This window comes from Carlito syrichta, unplaced genomic scaffold (genome assembly GCF_000164805.1).
Source record: "Carlito syrichta isolate Samal-C Ts95f unplaced genomic scaffold, Tarsius_syrichta-2.0.1 Scaffold300780, whole genome shotgun sequence".
In the NCBI taxonomy this organism is placed as follows: Eukaryota; Metazoa; Chordata; class Mammalia; order Primates; family Tarsiidae; genus Carlito; species Carlito syrichta.
The window spans coordinates 195,610-213,898 of NW_007244876.1; the positions used below are offsets into that span (position 1 = coordinate 195,610).

The 18,289-nt window shown below is 33.5% G+C and overlaps 1 protein-coding gene across 1 annotated transcript in view; it reads right to left on the minus strand.

Annotated features, from left to right (window-relative positions):
- Positions 1-18,289, minus strand: part of SYT10 (synaptotagmin 10) — a 60,581-nt gene that overhangs the window by 38,257 nt on the left and 4,035 nt on the right. The window contains exon 2 of the mRNA XM_008054736.1: positions 4,502-4,859. Coding sequence (XP_008052927.1) covers positions 4,502-4,859 — 358 coding nt within the window. The remainder of the gene's footprint in view (positions 1-4,501; positions 4,860-18,289) is intronic.

An 18,289-nucleotide genomic window follows, 5' to 3' on the forward strand; every position in this document is an offset into this window, starting at 1 on the left:
TCTCATACTCATCCCTGTGAGAATACTATCATTAACCTCCTTATAATATGAACACAGTGTTATCTCTTTTAAAGCCATACCAGATGATGTCTTTAAAAGAGCAAAACGAAGTGGAGAGATGATCAATCAAGCAAACGCATTCACTTGACACTTACTGTGCACCTACACAGTACTAGAAATTAGGAGGGCATAAAAGTAGGTTACAAGCCTTTGTTAGCTGAGAATTTAGCATCTAGTTTGGCAAACAGCTGGAGTTCAATATTAACATGTGAAGTAATTAATTGCTAAATTGTAACTGCACCTTAAAATAATAAAATTATAAAGGATAATAGTTAAAATTGGGCAGAAAAATAGACTCAGATGTCTTTTCCTTAAAGATCATATAGTAGATTGAAAAAAAAAGAGGTCATCTTTTAGACAAGGGAAGCATCATAAGCAAACACATAGAGGCAAAAAGAATCAAGGTCTTTAGGTGGATAATAGAAAGACCAATTACCTTTCTTAGAGGGCAATCATGGAAGTGTCATTTGGATAGACAAGATGAGGTCACTGAATTCATTTATTTGCTTATTTTTATTCAACAATTACGCCTTGAGTCTCCATAGTGCTTTGTTGAGGTATCAAAAAGAAATATAGAGGTGAATATAGCAGGTTTTTGGTTTAAGAAAGCAGCACAGAACTATGTGTGGGGAGACATATGGAACTAAAATGCTATAATGGTAGCTTGGTATAATCAGATTATAACAGCCTTGAATGTCAGACTTTTGAAAGGTTTGGACTAGACATAAGATCCCTGACAAGGGGGTCTCAAATTTTTTTCTTTACAACTTTCCTTAGGTTTCTGTTTGTTGTTTGTTTTTTCAGATTTTAATTATGCCTGAAATACTATATTAATTTCAAATAGATTCTTCCTCTACTATCTGTCCTATAAACTGTTGCTAAATTAATTATCCTAAAACAGATCCTAATCCATAAGACTATTCTGTTGCAAATATTTTTGACAGGAGAGACTATAAACATTTTGGTCATGATTTCAAGGTCTCCCTATACTTCAATTTCAGTTGATTTTGCCTTCCATTATTCCTTCACCCAAATCTATTTTCTGATAAAGGTAGCTTACTTTCCCTTCTGTGATTTTTTACATACAATGTTTCCATCTAGAATGCACATCTTCTCCCAAATGTGAACTTCTGCTTTTCTTTAGTTTCAGCTTAATGGTCCTCTTTCTTTGCTTCAGCTGGAAATCTATGCTCTGAATTCCACATTCTCCACCATACAGTCCTTACATTGAAGTTGGTATTACATATCTCCACATTATAGTGTAAATTTCTTTTACCCTTAGAATTTTCAGAATGGAGAGATGTGCAGAATACACTAACTATACTCAGGGTTAAATATATGTTGAATAAGGTCATAAGGTGAATAAACAATCCATCAAGATAAATACTAAAATGATAATAGCAATTAAGAAATACACAAATGCCAGCTGGGTCATTTGATTGTCTGGCAGACTGCTGGAATGAAACATACAGGTATTTTGAAAAGGGAGATAAGAACTCGCAAAATGTGGTAGTTTCCAGCAACGCTGCTAACTTCTAGACCCATTAGGATGCTATTTAAACACAGAGATAAAGAAAACTTGAAAGGTTATGATGTTGTTTATCATCTACTGTCTCAGCCAAAAAAAGGAAGTCCCAACAGCAGACAGGAGCTAGGACTAATAAGTTGAGGAAACCAAGTATTAAAGTTAAATTCATTGTGTATGTGTGCTTCTGTGCGTGCGTGATTGTATGCATGTGCACATAGGTTCGGTTTTGCTACATCTCAGTGAAAGGTTGGCATTTGAGCAGAATAATCTGACATATAATAACGTGCCCTCAATCTCTGTGTTCAAGTGGACTGCATAATGAACTGGGCAATTTCCTCTTCCTCTCTCTATAAAGGTAATTTCTAGTATGATGAAGTAATTAATTTAGATGAGGGCTTTTGAGAAATAGAAATTATCAAGTTTTCTGCAAGAAATTCATCCCAAGGCCAAACAGATTAAAATCATGATTCTAGTCATTCATGACAAATGCATACAATTCCAGATTTCTAATTGAGTAGAATGAGCAGGAAGATGTTCTTATTCTTCAACCTCCAAACTACCTGTCCTCATCAGACTTTGTAACTGACATCTGTAATTGCATAAAAAGCTATATTCCCTTGATTTTCATGCTTATAGTGTGTTCCATCAATTTGGATAAATCTGAATTCTTACTCTTCCCAGCTGCATGACTTCAGGCAAAGTTTTTAATCTCTCTGAGCTTCAGTGAACTCACAAATAATGGGGATAATTAATAATACTTACTTCATACTGGTTAGAAGGATTAGCACGAGGAGTGCTTTGGCATAGTAACCAAATTGCAAGTGTTCAAAAATCCTGTTTTTTTCCTCCCCAAGCCACCCATACAAACAAGGAAACTCAAAGAGGCAGGTGAAATGATATCTAAGTTCTAACAAAATTACTCATTTATATTGTAGAATTTCCCCTTATAAAATATTAGATAGGTACAATCTAATTTTTATGTTTTTTTAAAGACTGAGTTAAAATTTTATTCTGATTTATTCCATTTCACATAATTACTGAGAAATCCATGGCTAGCAAAAACAAGTCTTCACACATGTGTTTTCAGTGTTTATTCTTTCATTATTTTCTAGCTAGTGTTAATCAGATAAGTGGTCCCTTTATATTCAAAAGATAATATTTTGGAGATAGCATTTTGCTTTCCTAACTATCTTTATCTTTGTACATATCAACTAAAATAGTAAATAATTCTGAATGCAAGGCTGATATACATGCTCATAGATGTTGCTAGTATTTTAAATATGTTTTTCAGTTTAATTAAAAAATTTTACCCCAAATCTCAGAGTGTCTTAAGGCATTGTGAATGTTAATTTTCATGTGAACAAAATATTCAGGGATGGTAATAGCAATAATTAAATAACCACATGTGATCACTTTAAAGCAGTTTTCCCTAGAGATATTTTGGGACCAAATTTTTGGAAAAAAGCAAATTCCTCCCAAAGGCATGTTTTTCTATTTCTACACATGCAACAACAAAAAAAAGAAGAAGCATATTAGATAATTATTTTATAGTTAAATATCTATAAAAGAATATTAAAACAAATATTTATTGGGTTACATTACATAAAAATCATAAATAATAAAAAATCTAAATGACCCTAAATTTAGCTGGTTAGGAGAAACTTGTTAAAATAAAAACTAAATAGGAGGAATGCCTTGGTTATAATATTTAAGCAGTACAGAAAAGTGTAGTATGGAACGACACCTCCATCTATCCTCCTTATGCTAAAGTTCCTTATCTCAAAGGTAACAGCTATTCTTACTTTTCCCTCTGGAATATATTTCAGAAACAAATAGATTTATTTATAGATACAATTATTTTTTATTTATGCAGAAAGTGTGTTGAATCGTCTTTCGATTCTAGTAGCCAACATAACCCAGTTCTGATAGATTTCTAAACCCACAAAAGTATATCATGTCAAAGAGTATGGATGCACTTTAGGTTTAGAGAGATAGGAAGATAAGATTAGAAAGTAAATTAGTTAGCAGAGAATAGCAGTTACTTCCCAATAGTGGACCATTGATTTTACCTTGCCCTAGAGTAAACTAGTTGCTATTTCTGGGAACCAGAGAAAAATTGTTCTTATATTGACATTTGTTTTAAGAATTGATGACTATACTTAAAAAAAAAAAAGCCTCTTCACAATACTTTCTTTTTTTCTTTATGGTGCACAAAATTTGAATACATTGTGGTGAATTATTTTCATTCAAACTTTTGCTGGTTTTCCTAGGCTCTGTTAAAATGTATTTCCTTTAGAAAGTCCTCTTCCTTTCTGTACATTCCTTTGTATGCTCATGATATTTAGCCTCTTATAGATCTTATATTTTATCCAGTATAAGAATTTGGTCTATATAGATTCAAACAAACAATGAAATTTTCCAGGAGTTTCATGTTTATGCACAGGTGTTAAATAACTGCAGACTAAGCATTAGTCTCTGTTTGCTGTGATTGTGAAACTGTAGATGATTCTTAATTGTGTTGTGCCTTCATGATGTGCATTTCAAATGGTATTCTCAATATTTGTTGGCTGAATTAAATGGAAAGTCTACAAGTAGCAGTTATCAACTAGTGATAATTCAAGGGAAAGAGTTAAATAATCTGTGGTTACATGATTTGTTGAAATCTCAAATTCTACTAAGTCTCTTTTATAGCATTGTCTCCCATCTGTCTTCTCTGTCCTTAGTTTCTCTCCCTCTTTGTCCCTATTTCCTGTCTCACCCTTTCCCTCTATATGTAATTATCTATTTCCTATGTCTTTCCCATTTTTCCTGTTTTTTCTTTTCTCCCTTCCCACCTAAGTTTTTCTCATTATGGAGTCACACACACACACACACACACACACACACAGTTTGACATATTTGATCTTTCCTTACCGGGATGAAGATGTAGGCTCAGTTGTTTGTCTTTGCACACGTGCATGCTTAATTAAATGTTCTTTTAAAGCAGTTTGGACTTCTGCTGGGATATCAGGGGAAGTGTGGCTGATTTTTATTGCAGGCTCAATTGCTTTTACAGCTGGCTTGCCATTTTCCTTAACTTCTTTTTTTTCTTCAGTCTCAAAAACTTCAGTAGGAGCACTTGAAATGCTCTGTGGAAGGGTACTGATGTTGGAAGTCACAGGTTTGCTTTTCCAGCATGGCCAGCACAGCTTCCAGAAGACGAAAAGGGAGACAACCAACAAAGCCAGGCCACAAAAGCTGACAACGACTGCTAACAAGCTGACTGAAATATCTGGAAAAATTACAATGTGACAAGTATTAGTTAATATTATACATAAAAGGGCAGAAATGGTGAGATAGCTTTACATTATCATTGTTGTTAATAATTTCTTGCTTTAGCATTTCAAAAATTCCCATTTAAGTTATCGTTTTAGGGAAGAATCATGTCTGGAAATTCTCACAGGAGGTACTTGAAAAGTCTATCCCATAAAAAATTTCCAATTTGTGTATGTGTATGTGTGTGTGTGTGTGTGTGTGTGTGTGTGTGTGTGTGTGTGTGCGTGTGTGTGTATAAAGCATGATATATGCATACAATTTCCAAGTATATTACAGTGGGTTCAAATTTTGCAAATAAAGCTTGATGACCTGCAACCTGTCATGAAATCATGAAGTTAAGGAGATTCTGAAACAGCACACAACAGGAAAATCTTGTTGGCTTCATCTTTGATCTGAAGATGCAATTCTTATTCTCTAAGTAGGGAGTAATGTTAAATATTTGTGAAACCGCTTTCTATAGAATAAATAACACATTATTAATAGAGAATAAGTAGACTATTAGTTACATTTTTAAACTCTTTAGTTCCTTTCTGATAAGTTTGTATGTTCCTAACTTCTTAAGTTTTAAATTAGTGAATGAATTATGCTATGGTCTGAATATATGTGTCCTCCACATTCATATGTTAAAATCCTAACCCCCAAGGTGATGGTATTAGGAGGTTGAGTCTTGGTGAGGTTATTAGGTCACGAGGGTGGAATCTTCATGAATGGGATTAGTGTCCTTATAAAATAGGCCCAGGGGAGGTCCCTCACACCTTCAACCATGTGAGAACATAGCAAGAAGACATCATCTATGAGCCAAGAAATGGACCCTCACCAGATGCTAGATCTGCCAGTGCCTTGATCTTGGACTTCTCAGCCTCCAGACTGTGATTAATTTCTGTTGTTTATAAGCTACCTAGTGTATGGCATTTTGTTATAGCAACTTGAACAGACTAAGACAAGTTGATATCTAGGTATCTATAAAATGTTTTTATTTTAAAATAATCACAATATTAATGTGCACTCCTTATATAAAGTGATTCCAAAGAATATGGTCAAAAGTTAATAAGATTGAATGAACAAATAAATGGGGGAAAAGTAACAACTCTCCCATGCAGAAGGATTCCAAATACTTTATATAGATACTCCACCCTCAAGGAGGTGGAGCATGACTCCCTACTTCTTAAGTGTGAGCTGTGCAGGGTGCATAGTCACTTCCTTCCAAAAAATACTGTATGAAAAAGGGTAATTGTACAATGGAGAAACCTGACAAATACTAACCTTACCCAGGTGATCGAGGTTAACATCAACAGTGATAAACCATGCTGATACCATGTACCCCAAATATGATGTGATGAAATGGACATATCTTTGTAGTCTTCCTCCTCAAACCCACAACTCAAATATAATCATGAGAAAAATATCAGACACATTCCAAGAAAGGAACTTTCTACAAAATACTAGTCCTCCTCAAAACTGTCCAGGTTATCATAAAAAAGAAAAGTCTGAGAAACTGTCAAGGGTATCTAAGGAGACAAGACAATTAAATGTTATATACTGGATGGGATTCTGAAATAGAAAAAGACAGTAGATAAAACTAAGGAAATCTGAATAAATTATGAATTTTAGTTAATATATAATTACTGGTTCATTAATTGTAACAAATGTACTATACTAACGCAAGATGTAAACATTTGAAAAAACTGGATATGAGAACTCTGTACCATCTTATCAATTCTTCTGTAAGTCTAAAGCTGGTCTAAAAACTAAAATCTATTTTTTAAAAAGTTAATAACGTAATATTGTCTCTCTACCACTTCCATTTTCACCTTCGTAAGATAACCAATGCTAGTAATCTGATATTGCAGCATTCTTAAAGCTTTGAAGATTAAATAGATTTCCTAGGAAGGGCAATTTTTCTAGACGTGAATAGCCTTAAAATTTTCCTTTTACAATTTTGTTTAGCAACAATATCAAGTATGAATCCAATTTATTTTGTTTACTTTAAATAAAAATGTTAGAAATATGTTATGAGCTGAATTGAGTCTGTCTTCCTGCCCCCTTCCAAATTTGTATTTTTGAGTCCTAAACCTCCGTTACTTCAGAATATGACTGTATTTGGAGATATGGCTTTTAAATTATTAATTAAGATAAAATGAGATCACAGATGTTGATCCTAATCCAATGAAACTGACATCCTGATGAGAAGAGGAGCTTAGGACACAGACACACACAAAGGGAAAACCAAAACCATATGAAGTCACAAGGAGAAGATGGACATCTAAAGCCAAGGAGAAATATTACAGAATTCAACTCTGCCTTTGATCTTAAGACTTCTAGCCTCCAGGACAGTGAGGAAGTAAATTGCTATTACTTAAGTCATCCAGTCTACAGTACTTTGTTTATGGCAGCTATGACAAACAAATATGGAATAACTCTAATTTCCTTTAACCACCACTCTAAATCCAGAAGGTCCTACACCTCCCCAAAAGTAACCACTGATAAGTTTGGTGTATTTCTGACAGTCCCAGAATAAATACATAAAAATATCTCTTATAAAACCATAAGCATTCAATTATATAATATACCACTTTTTATATAATGGCTTACTGCTTAAATTTTCTTTTTTCTTCCTTAAGTTTCCTTTATTTTTATTCAACAATATTTGAAGTATAACTTAATGTCATTTGCATTTCATAATACTTCATCGTGATTTAGATTATGTGCAATGTTTGAGATAATAACGTAGCTACAATGAGCATCCTTGCCCCTTTTACTTGTGCATGTCTTTGTGAATGTTTCTCCAAGGTAAGTATCTAGAAATAGAATTGATGAGTGTTATGTTGTGTACATATTTAGTTTTACTAGACATTTCCAAAATGAATCCCAGAGTTGCTGCAACAAAAGCATCATGTGAGTTTACCAGTTCCTACAATCTCAGAGAAATATTGTTACACTCTAATTTTCACTGAACTGATGGGGAAATGATACCTCATTTTAATTTATACTTTCCTGATTGGCAAGATAAAACCATTCCATTTAAGCCCCCTATTTGTGGCTAATGAAAATCCATTCAGAAATTTAAACAATTCCAAGTTTTTATTGCTACTTAATTATAAGAATAAAAATTAATTTTGACATACAGAGATATATAAACATGAATATTTTTCCTTATTTTCAGCAACTATTAAATGTTTTCTGTTTATACTCCACTGGTGAGGAGTGTTTAATATTTGATATTTTACAGTTTATTTTTACTTTTCTATTATTCATTATCACCATAACTTGAGGAAAATAAAAAAGTATAAAATAATGTGCTCTCTGATTATTCATTATGGTTTAAAAATGGATGAATAAATACAATATGCCTTCAAAATCTTCATATATTTTCACCTCCATTTACATTATATTTTTCTATATATTTTAACTCAGTTAAGTTTTTCAACAGAATATGTAGTTGGAGCCAAAAGTTAAGATGTAAGGAAACTTAAAGTCAGTGTGGGATGAGGGGAAGAGAAAAGTAGCTTTCGGTTTCTAACTGAAAATGTATCTCTTTTATACTCTACCCAGAAAAGCTGAGAGAACCTTTAAACTCTATCTAGAAGGGTTTTATGAAATTCCTTTATGTCACCATTCCTAGGAGATGGGCTTTGACAGGTCTCATCTTAGCAAAAACCCCTATGGAAATATTTGAGCCTGCTTCCATTTTTCCCACTGCTAAAATTTTTCTTTTTAAGTTGACATCTGGTTTTATCATTTAGGGGACCATATAATATTTCATACAAAATGGAATACTTTTGAATAAAGCCAGGGTAACAGGAAAAATATCAAGTAATGTCCTGGCAACTGAGATGTGTGGTAGCCCTACCTCTCTCCACCTAACATACCTCCATGTCTTTCCTTGATCATCTGGGACAAATCCAAACTTTGCATTACATTCTACAGTATTTTTATGATTAGACTCTTGGTTATTGATCCAGTTTCATTCTTCTGCCATTCCTTCACCTGTATTTCTTACCCCGGCTATGAGTTCCTCACATGAGTTTGTTCAGGCTGTTTCACATAGCCCCAATGCATTTTCTCTTCCTATTTGACTGCCTGACAAATTTTTATTCTTCTTTCAACAATCAGGCCCAGTTGGATCCACTATGGTTTGAATGTGTTTCTCAAAGTACATGAGTTGGAAACTTAATCCCCAGTGTAATAGTGTTGAGAAGTGGGACACTTAAGAGGTGATTAGGTCAAGAGGGCTCTGCCCTTGTTAAAAAATTTATGCTATTATCTCAGTAGTGAACTAGTTATCAGGGGAGTGAGTTCCTGATAAAATAATGAGTTTGGTGCCTTTCCCACCCCATGTCATGCCCTCCACCACGTTATAATGCAGCAAGAAAGCCCTCACAAGGTGTGGTCCTTTTATTTTAGACTTCCCAGCCTCCAGAACCATAAGCCAATAAATATCTGTATGTTAAAAATTACCCAGTCTCCAGTGTTCTGTTGTAGCAGCACAAAACAAACTAAGACAGTACTCCTTCCATGAAGCCCTCTCTGCCTCTTCCATTCCTAAGGGCTTCTAAAACACACTCACTCCTATTCCTAGTACTGCAATCATTGCTTGGCCTATAACCCTTTATTCCAAGATCTTGGGAAATAATGTATTTCAAATATCAAAAAGAAAATGCCATAGCTTGTACTGTGGAAGGATTTAGACCTGGGTTCAAATGTTAGCTTCATTACTGTATGACTTTAAGTAACTTGTTGAGGTTTAAAGTACATCAGTAAAATAAGGGTAGTTGTATTTACTTCTCAAAAAGGTTGTGAGGTTTAAATAAGAAAATATATGCAAAGTATTTAGTATCGGAATTTGCAAATAAATACAATAATGAGTTGCTACCACTATCAACTATTTATTTTTCTTTAAACAAGAGTGTCAAGCAGGAAAAAAGACACAGGTATGGATGGGGTATTGATTGAATGGTAATTCTACAGATTAGTAAGAAAGGGAGAAATCTGAAAGAACATTTCAGTTTATAATAGAAATAAAATTTCTAAGTAAATTTTAATGGTTCAGAAGGCTAATAAGTAACACATCATTTTCTTACCCAATTGTGATCAGAACAACTGAAAGGCAGGCCCACTAGTAAGGCAGGTAGTAATTAAATATTAGGGATGGACAGTTTAGGTTCATCAGAAAGTGAACTGGGTAACATATCACCTAAATTAATTAGACTTGCCCATACAGTCACAGGCTCTGGCTGGACTGCCATAGGTATTCCCCATGGAAACTTGATTCTGTAAAATTTATAATATAGAGAAGCAAAGAATCTTTATTTCCTGAAAATGTCAAGCTTGTGCTTCAAAGAAGGGAAAATTCAATATGCCACTTCTTAGGGATAGTGAGTGGGTCAAGATTCCATGGTTATTCGAGTGTTGTAACTCCTTCCATCCAGAGATATAAGGCAAGGGGAAAGGGAATTCTTCTTGATAGCAAAAAGTGAAAGAAGATAGATTAACTAGAATATTACCCTGAAAAATAAAACTAAAGTTATAAAAATAAGCTTATCATCTTATATTTATTTTTATAGTGCTTGCTATAGCACTTATGACTAATTTTAATAGTATTAAAATGGAATCAAGTGCTTAATGCTTAGGTCTTTCTATATAATTTTCTTTCACAAACAGGTTTGTTTAACAAATAAAAAGAATCTATCACATAATTGAGAATCTATAAAGTTGTCAAAGGTTTTAAATGTCATTTTTATGTTTGTGATTCAACATCTAACCACAACATGAAGGATTTATGAGTATGGATTTAATTCATAGAAAAATAAGTAGTCCTAGAAACATTATAAGTTAAGGTGTTGAAATGGAAATATGCATTTTTGAAATACCCATTTCAGAAATAAAATTTTACCTAGGAAGAAGACAGAAGTGAAAGCAAGACTGGGAGAGAAAATACTAGTTAATAGATTACAACAGTCAAAATATGAGAGAGTGTAGTGGTTCTTATCCAGGGTTGCTGAAACGGGAAAAAAGAGAAGATTCAGGAGAAAACCAAAGCTCTAGTGAAAGAATGTGAAGATTCAAAAAAGGCAAGAATGTAACTCACTGGGAGATAGGATGATGAAGTAAGGAAGACCATGACTTCAGTGTTGATCCTATTTAGTTTGTGGTCATGCAAGTAGAAATTTTGAGCAGGATGCTGGTCATGCTGGACACAACTCAAATAAAATGGAAGGACTTCTGTAAATAGTGGGATCTGAATCCATGAAAGAGAAGATAAAAGTTCCTCAACAGAATCCTCAGCACACCAATATTTAAAGAGTTTTAAGAAACAGTAAGCCTGCATAGAATTCTGGGATAAAGTAGGAAAAGGGCATGAAGAAGACATCAGGTCAATGGGTTTTCACAGAAGCTAGAAGAAGAGTATTTTAAGAAGTGATCAACAATGTAAAAATTTTTTAACAAGTTCAGTTAAAGCAAGAGCTGACAAGAAACCATTAACTTTAGCAAGTAGCTCTTTATAGAATTGATGAGACCAATGAAGCAGATGTTGTAGTAGCCAGATTAACATAGTTTAAGAAGTGAAAGGGAGTGAGGAAGCAGATTATTTGAGAGTAGATAATTCCTTCAAGAAACTGTATATATGAAAGGAGAGAGAGAGAGAGAGAGAGAGAGAAAGAGTAGCACAAGGAGTTGTTAAAGGTTTTTTTTAAAATTAGGATGTGTGATACTTCAGCATGATTAAAACTTATGAAAAGGAATCTGTAGAAAAGCCAGAAAGTTAAGCAGAATTGCTAATAGGGAAGTCTCACAAAGGTGACGATGAATAAGGTCTGAAGCAAAGATGAAGAAATCACATCACTTTTTCCTTTGTAAGAAAAAAATGGTTCTGGATACCGATAATAGGTTTACAGGTCTTCAGGCAGGTAGGCAAGTGAATTCTCTTCAGTGGAGGAATTAGGATCAACTGTCAACTGTCAATTATTTTTGGATATCCGGGAATAGTCTGAGATATTTAAAGAGAGTGAGAATAGTTTGAAATAGAAACTGTATTGAACAGGAGAAAATACAGAAGCATAACATGCCTGGTCAGAATTGAGTAATTTTGAAACTGGTTACTAGTAGAATGATACTAGACTGCCTGGTTTTAAAATCTTGTCCTAAATATTGAGTTACTTTGATGTAGGGATAGAGAAACAGATGAATTTATTCATGAATAAAGTTTTTGTTTATTTGTTTCCCCAGGAGAATGTGACTAAATCCCAAAAGAGAAAGTGATTTGCAATGACGAAATAATGCATAAGTACGATGTTATATTTATTGACAGGAAATTCAGAGATAATTAGAATGGTTGATGGATTGGAGTTTCCAAATGACAAAGATTAATGAGTAGAAGCTTTTGGATGGGGACTGGAATATTTGAATTATAATTCTAAGATCGCATTGTTCACCATAATGATTAGTGTTTGTGTATGATCATTAAAAAAAAGGGAGGTGGATTAGAGAAGACCATTGGAAGAAAGGGGCCAACCACTGGGAAGCCAGGGTGATGAACATGCATGGATTGTCTTGTCCTCACGGACTTTTAAGTTACCCATTGCATTGGGCAAACTTGATGACTAGGCTCTCTCGAGTTTTAATTTTAAATGTCTCTGGATAATTAAAAAGAATCCATTATATGAAATTCATCTTATATCTGGTAAGATTAAGAGCTAATGAAATTTACAGCTATTACATCAGGTTCTGAGATAATTAGGTTTAAACTGCTCAAACTCTGGTTTAATTACATACATATGCTAAACATTGTTCTTCCATTATCTATCTACTTATTTGTCAGTCTGACTGTATATACATATACCTCATTTTAGCCATGAAGGTTTTACTTTATTATCATGTCTTAATATGTCAAAACAAAGCAGCATAGTTATGAAAAACTTAGAAAAGATGACTCTCATCAGAAAACACAGGCTCCCCAAGATGCCAATTCCTCAGAAACTTTTAGTAAAGTAGAACTTTGCTGAAGTCTATATAACCACACCATAACACTTCTATGATCTTTTCCACTGTGGCATGTGAATATCGTTAAGTCCAATTACCTACTACTTATGCTGTTGGCTACGATCATACAGAAAAGCATTAACCCACTGTCATGTTCTCAGTTCCAAATTCCATTGTTTAGTTGATACTCTTATCTGTCTCTACCTGTATCAATTTCCTTTTTTAGTTTTAAAATTCAAGTATGTCTTTAATTTTTCAAAATGTACAGAAATGTGATTTCTCATAATTAATCAGATATTATAATTTAGTTCATGGATATTCACATTTTGTTTCTCTGGTTGTTCCCTGTTGCCTGACTACAGTCCACATTTCTGTTTATGCATCGTTCTGTAGAGAAGGAGGGAGACTGACACTCAAATCAGTCACTCTAATTCAAAGAAAGCTCAGGCAATTGCCTCTAAAATGAAAGTTTGGGATTATCATTGAAGTTAAATTATTTATACTATTCATATGATATTACTATTATAATAATTAGGGTATGGCTTTGATTTATATACCAAGGAACCAAATTAATAGTAACTTAAACAAAATAGCTTGTTTCTCTCTCATATAGAGAGATACTGTCCCAGCATAAGAGGGCCAGGCAGAAATATCAACTCTAAGGTCTCTGGTATCCTAGTTTCATTTACATTTTTGCTTTGCTATTCAAAGGTTTTTGCTTCTTAAAGTCCAAGATAGCAAGCTACCATGTCCACAGTGAACAGATGGATAGAAGAAGACTAGATGAAGAGGGAAGGTGAGAATATGTCTTTCCATTTTAAGATTACAACAGTGAAGCTGTGCACATCACTGCTAAGATCCCAATGATCAGAACTTAGTCATATGCCTATACAAACTGCAAGGAGTTTGAGAAATGTTGTCTTTGTTTCTTATGCTGCCACAGGCCTCACATAGAAAAAGAGAGCCTATTGTTGTGAAGGGGGAAATCAGTACTGGGACGCAACTATCAGTTTCTTCTTCATCTATAAATACAATAAAGTAATACATAACGTAATTCATCAACATACTTATTCTTGCAACTTTGTAAATTATAATTTCCATTTTAATTTTATTGCCCTTTGTCTTTCTCTTGAATTTCAATAAATGATAAAAAACTTCATATCATACCATTTTATAAATTATAAAATACATATTTTAAAACATTTGCATTTTTGAAATCAGAATGCTATCTTTGTATTGATGGCTTGCTACAAAACTGATAATAGCAGCGATTTTGTCATAGTTTTCACTATGTGTGCACGAAGTAAAAGCATTGGCATCAACATTCATAGAAGTAATCTAAGTGGCACAGAAGAAAATACTGGAGAAAATAGTGAAGTGCACCCTTTACCCTTAAAAGCCAAATTTTTGTTGGGAATGGGTGGGGAACGTGGTGAGTCAGATGTGTTTGGTGACACTGCCAACATTCCACATAATTGCACAATTAGCTTTAGAGTACAGTATCAATGACCTCTTATCTTTTATAAATTCCTTTAAGGAAAAAATGCATCATTAACACTCTTGATAGCATAGAATATAATAGGTGGATAAACAAGGGCATCTTCCATTTTGAATCAAAAAGCCATTCAGCAGAATCAGAAACAATTTTAATTTCAAAATACTTTAACCCAGGAGTCCCCAACTCCCTGGCCACAGACTGGTACTGGTCAGTGACCTGTTAGGAACTGGGTTGTACAGCAGGACGAGCAAGCAAAGTTTCATCTGTATTTACAGTCGCTCCTCATGGCCCGCATTACTGACTGAGCTTTGCCTACTGTCAGATCAGCACTGAAAAATCTGCTTCCATTGTCAATATCCCTCTTTTGTGAAGCAGGTTTTTCTGCAGTGACAGAAAACAAAATAAGATTACAGAGTAGACTGTGCATAAGCAACGCACTCTGGGTGCCACTGACTCCCATCCCCCCAGATGGGACTCTCTAGTTTCAGGAAAACAAACTCAAAGCTCCCACTGACTTTGCACTATGGTGAGTTGTATAATTATTTCATTATATTTACAATGTAATAATAATAGAAATAAAGTGCACAATAAATATAATGTGCTTGAGTTATCCCAAAACCATTCCCTCCACTGCTGTTTGTTGAAAAATTGTCGTCCATGAAACCAGTCACTGATGACAAAAAGGAGGGGACCACCATCTTAACACATTTTTTCATTTATGTTTTCCTATATTTGTGCAAGAGTGATATGTGATTTTTAAAAAAATTAGGTCTAATTGATTTTTAAAAGTGGCCTTTTCTTACATGCAGAATAAAATTCCATGTGATAAGAAAGCTTTGTGTCATAATTTGATTGGTAACATTCTCTTTCTTTTCTTAGTACCACATAAAATAGTGGTGTATCTTGTAATCAATGTTATCTTAGATTAGATCAAATATGGTACAAAATATGGTATTAATATATCCAAATTTATTTTAAAAATCTTTACATATGTTCATAATCGAGTAAATATAATCTGTGACTGTAAGTTAATTATACATTTACACTAACTTGAGCAACCACACAGACTCATATACATTTAGTTAATGGTGCTAGTACATTTAATGCCTGGCACAGTGGCTTTCACACAGTACGTGCTCAATAAATATTTGTTGAATAAAAGCAAAATGTTAAAACCACTTCTCAGATAAATTAACAACTCATACTGTAACAGATTGAAATTACACACTTTTGAATATTGTTTTGTCTATTATTTCTATAAACCTATGACTACTAAAACAGAACTTTTTTGGGAACAATAAAGACAAGTGAAAACAATAGTCATTGCTATTTGATTAATACAATTCTGTGATATAGACAAATTGATATTTACAAGGTTTTAAAAATGAACTGTAATGTTCTCTTTTCAACAATGGAATGATAATTTAGGCAGGAGATCTTCATACACTCAGGATACACCTGAAGAAAAAAACATTATTAATATCAGTTCCTTTCCTCTCCCATACCTCAGGATGATTTTACCCTTCTGACTCCAAGGCCATCACAACACAATTTTATAACGGAATAAGAGCTTAAAGTCTTTTATTAATTTCTGGTAATAAAGCCATAAAGGCTTCTACCACACGCCCTCCCCCCCATAGTCTACCTGATCCATGTTAATACTAGCCCTTTTGCTTCATTGGCTACTTAGAATGTATTAAGAAAAAGAAAACTACTCTATTAGATAAGAAGAAGTCATCTCTTCAGTCAGGAAGTTCACTTCTAGACTTGGTCAGTATTGGGTATTTCACCAACATAGGAAACTGGCATTGTGAAATCTAGAAAAAAGAAAACATAATTGATTGAACTTTAATAATAACACTCCTTATGAGCAGGTCCAGTTTCTTTTATACATTCATTATGCTTTGGGGTCTTTGAGTAGCTGATTCTTGGCTATTACCCACTGTCACATTTTATCTCATAGTACTGTATTTTAATAGTATGCACTGTTAGTTACTTAACTTAGCCAAAATATGGTAGGAAAATACAACAAATGATATTTTAATGCATTATTTTTCTCATTACAAATGAACAAAAACAATTTAACTGTTTGGTAACTATCTGTTTTCATTATAGGTTTATTTATTTATTAAAAAGAGTTATACTTGGCATTATGAGCTCAAAGTTGTGCATTTCAAACACACTAAAATCTTTTAAAGTTGATAAGAATCAATTATAATATATTTGGCCAGGAATATTTGCATATACTTGTGCACCCTTAAGTCATACACATGCATATATTTAAGCGAAAAAATGTTGCCATTAGAGTTGAATGATAGCAAATCTCACAAAAGGTTTAGAATATGGGTCATAGTTGCACACTAAGAAATTTTACTGGACAGTAATTATAGTCAATAGTATAATAATAGTTGAGAGCCTATCTTCACAAACATTTGTTCTAATGCCCTTTAACACCAAGGATACCCTGAGAATTCTTCTTCTTACTCCTCTTCTTCGTTGAACCTAGGCTAGGATCTAAGAAGCTCTGGGTTCTTATCCTAGCTCCAGCACCAACTAGCTGGGGGGACGTTTTCTTTGCCTTAGTTTGCATGTCTACAAAATGATGTTTCCTACTTCCAACTGAAATAATTAACAACAATTTGAATGATGATATGATTATTTTTCCCATGCCACCTGTTACTTAACCAAACTAATATGCTTTCCTTTTTACTGCTTGCTGTATGTGAATGTGTTGAAAAGATATTCTTACTTTTCTAGCACTTCTATAAATTTGGTGCTTTGATCAGTCAGTACTTACAAATTTAGCCATGGAATTATACTCTACCTGAATGCACTCTGAGGAAAGTCAGTGGGTATCTATCTATATGGTGATCAGTTGTTTTTTTTTAAGTATGTTGCTCATTGAATTCAAGCTTTTAAATGTCTCAAATGCTTTAATCTTGGCAATTATTATAAACTGAATATTTTGTAGGCCTATCCTACCTATATAGGATATTATGTTAGGCAATGAAGACATAAATACACAGGCATATACTACTTAGTTTCTGAAAGGATTTGGAGATTATTAAGTAAGATCCATTAGTTTACAAATAAAGTTGAAGCATCTTTATAATAAATTCATTGATTAATTAAAATATTTATTACACCTCTAGCATGAGTCATAGATTTTTCTAGGCACTGAGGATACAACAATAAACAAGCCCTGCCCTCAAAGAGCTTACATTCTATTGACTTAATGTACACATGATTAATAGGATATAAGGTAGATCACAAAGAACATAACTACAACTTCAATATAGATGATTTTAACTGGCATTGGAAATTACATTAAAACTTTATGGTAATATGTGTCTTCTGCCAGAATTTTGTAAAAAAGTTTGTAAATCAATGCAGATGCATCCCAAATAATGATTTTATTTTCCAAAAAAGCAAAATTACAATGATGAGTAAGATTTTTAAAGATGTGGTTTGAACTTTGTACATAAAATCACTCTCATAAGAATCAGATGTCAGAGACTAACAGTTCATACAAAAAGGAAATAGTTTTTTAGTTTGTCACAAGAAAAAAGGATAAAGCAAAAAAAAAAAAAAATTTTTTTTCCGCCAATACTGCTAATAAAATGGCATCCCAGAACTAAGAAAATAGATATTTGTTGAGATCTACTTGGCTTTGAAGATAGTCCTTCATTTCCCTTAGGAGTAGATGAGACCAAGTTTATGATCATGTGTCAATGAGACTAGAAATAGTAGAAGTTGGCCGGAAGGAAAAATATATTTTCATATATCCTTCTTCAAGTGGCCTACCATTCTGAATTCGTTGGGCTTGCTTTATCCTTTTTCAGACCTACAAGTCTCAAGGAAAAAATTCCACTGATATATGTTTCTAAGTTGTAATTCTTTATACAATC